The sequence below is a fragment of the Alosa pseudoharengus genome, unplaced genomic scaffold, assembly GCF_046254945.1.
Source record: "Alosa pseudoharengus isolate Yale_2024_CS ecotype anadromous, Long Island Sound unplaced genomic scaffold, YU_APseudo_1.1 YU_APseudo_1.1_scf_15, whole genome shotgun sequence".
Taxonomy (NCBI): domain Eukaryota; kingdom Metazoa; phylum Chordata; class Actinopteri; order Clupeiformes; family Clupeidae; genus Alosa; species Alosa pseudoharengus.
The window spans coordinates 28275155-28277654 of record NW_027468620.1 but is presented as its reverse complement, the minus strand read 5'-3'; the positions used below and the strand labels follow the sequence as shown (position 1 = coordinate 28277654).

Genomic DNA, 2500 nt, shown 5'->3' with positions numbered 1-2500 from the left:
CAACACCAATACAGGACTTAAACAGGCTATCCCTCAGAAATGCAACATAGACACTCCACACACCAACACCAATACAGGACTTAAACAGGCTATCCCTCAGAAATGCAACATAGACACTCCACACACCAACACCATACCTGTCAACCCTTCCGTTTTTCCCGGGTTTCTATTTTAACTTTTCCCCCCACTGTCATCCCATTTTAACATTTTCCCGTAAAATATCCCGTATTTTAATACTCATTAGCCCCACCATCGGACCTGTCAGGTTTTCAAAGCATTGTTTTGCTTGCTTGTAGGCGACATTAAAGTGATATAAGCCTATTTAAGAAAATGCCGTGGTTTATGTGAGAACACCAGTTGACGCCAATCTGTAAGCAAAGTCACGTTGGACATAGCTCCACACCTCGTTTAGTTAGTGCAGCAGTTTTGTAGTCTGAATTCTTGCTGTTAGCAGACGGTTAGCAATAGAAGGATGAATGTTGAATGAATTTCCCCGTATTTTTGGGTGAGAAACCCGGGAAATCTCCCTTATTTTCAATGCTCAATGTTGACAGCTATTACTTAAACAGGCTATCTCTCAGAAATGCAACATACACACACTACACACAAATACCAATACAGGACTTCAAAAGGCTATCACTTAAAAACACAAAATACACACACCACACACAACCAACAACACAGGGCTAGCTACAGGGCTAGCTACATGGGCTAGCTACATGGGTGTTTGTCTCTGAGTGCTGTGAAACTCATTTAGCACAGCTGAGGTCTAACCAGCCAGTCGTTTAAAAAGAGTTATTTCATCGGAAAATGGAAGGGAAAACTATATTTAATCCTTTCCTAGACTATAGGCAAAAAACCTGGCATAGTGACCCTACACACACACGCACACAAACCACACACACGCACACACACACCAAAACACGTGCATGCATCAGCTCTCAAATACACACACATACACAACCTAACACCCACATCCACACACACACACACACTCAAGTACCAAAACACCCCCCCACACACACACTCACACAACCCGGTCACCTTGTCAAAATTTCAGTCTTAAAAAAAGCCATGCTACACTGATGTTTTTTTCATGGTGTGTGTGTGTGTGTGTGTGTGTGTGTGTGTGTGTGCTCCAGAGAGGCTGGCTGAGGAGGTGTTGTTTCCAACTGCAGCCTGACCCACTTTAGCTGCTCGGCTCAGCCGCTGAACACTGTCATTTTTTAACCTGTCAGTGTAACCCTTTAATGCACTGGCTAATGCAGCTAATGTAGTTAACTAACCCCCTCCCGAACACACACACACACACACACACACAAACACACAGACACACACACACACACACAATTTAAGTTCCCACTGGACCAAGCTCTTTCCCAGGGGAGACTCATTTTACTCCCCCATGCCCCCCCCCCCCCCGGTGTGAGTAAAACAAAAAGGTCACATGGGATCCTCCCACATCTCATTGGGAGTGGTCAAGGCCCCGTCCTGGCGTGAGCTCTCACCTGTTTTAGACGGAGCGCCGCTGCCCCGCGCCGGGCCCACGTACACCAGCACGCTGACCGTGTCCGACACCTCGGCGTGCAGGTTCACCGTGCCAAAGCTCTGCTCTGGCGTTGTGAAGGCTCCTGAAGACAGAAACACAAGAGGTCCATATGAGTGAGGAGCAGGAGGAGTCTCTCTCCTCCCCCAGAGTCTGCTGCTCTCTCACTGGGCATGAGGGGCATGGTCCCTCCTTTTGAGTTGGTTAAGGCTTCTGTTTCCAATGCGTTTTCGCTAAAGGGCCGTTCACACCAGCAACGATAACTACGACCACATCTACCCATAACTATAATGCCCACACTGACCAACGATAAGGGGAGACTCTTCTTGTGTTGATGAATGTGATGTCTAAAATGTCATGGATTCTAATTGACTGTCAGCTTTTTATCGTTCCCAAAATCGCTCTGAAAGTGATCCCCAATGAACTCGTTCTTCATGACATTATCGTTACAGTTTATGTGTGAACATCGCCATTCATATTAGCTGAAACGATACTTTGTTGTCATTATCGTTTGTTCTTGGTGCGAACGGCCCTTAACGCTGCCTTTGTGTTTGTATGTTAAAGGGGACTCAAGTGAAAGAGCTCTGCTAGCGTGTATGAAGCCCGTGAGGGAGAGTAAGTGTTACCATATGCGCAGCTGAGTCTGGGCCCGAGGTCGGGCCGCACGAAGAAGGTGGGCAGGCGGGAGGCCAGGTTGAGCGAGCCCTCCGGATCACAGTACTGGGGGACCGGCAGGTTTCTCATCACGTCGTCATATCTGCAACAGCAGGCACGTGCAAGGATCAATCTCCACATCTATCTCTGCATGACCGATCCGCTAACCCCACGCACAACATGAACGACTCCAAACAATGACTCATTCGCTTTCCTCTCCTCTTCTCTTTTTTCCTCTTGAATTCAGTGTTTCACACATATTCACAATAATCACTCTTATATATGTTGTACTATGTCATA

General features: G+C 47.0%; 1 protein-coding gene across 1 annotated transcript in view; it reads right to left on the bottom strand.

Moving 5' to 3' along the window:
• LOC143124539 (putative JmjC domain-containing histone demethylation protein 2C) overlaps window positions 1–2500 on the bottom strand; it is a 77070-nt gene that overhangs the window by 5637 nt on the left and 68933 nt on the right. Inside the window, exons 21-22 of the mRNA XM_076286151.1 lie at window positions 2173–2303; window positions 1509–1631 (exon numbers count right to left, since the gene is read on the bottom strand). Coding sequence (XP_076142266.1) covers window positions 1509–1631; window positions 2173–2303 — 254 coding nt within the window. The remainder of the gene's footprint in view (window positions 1–1508; window positions 1632–2172; window positions 2304–2500) is intronic.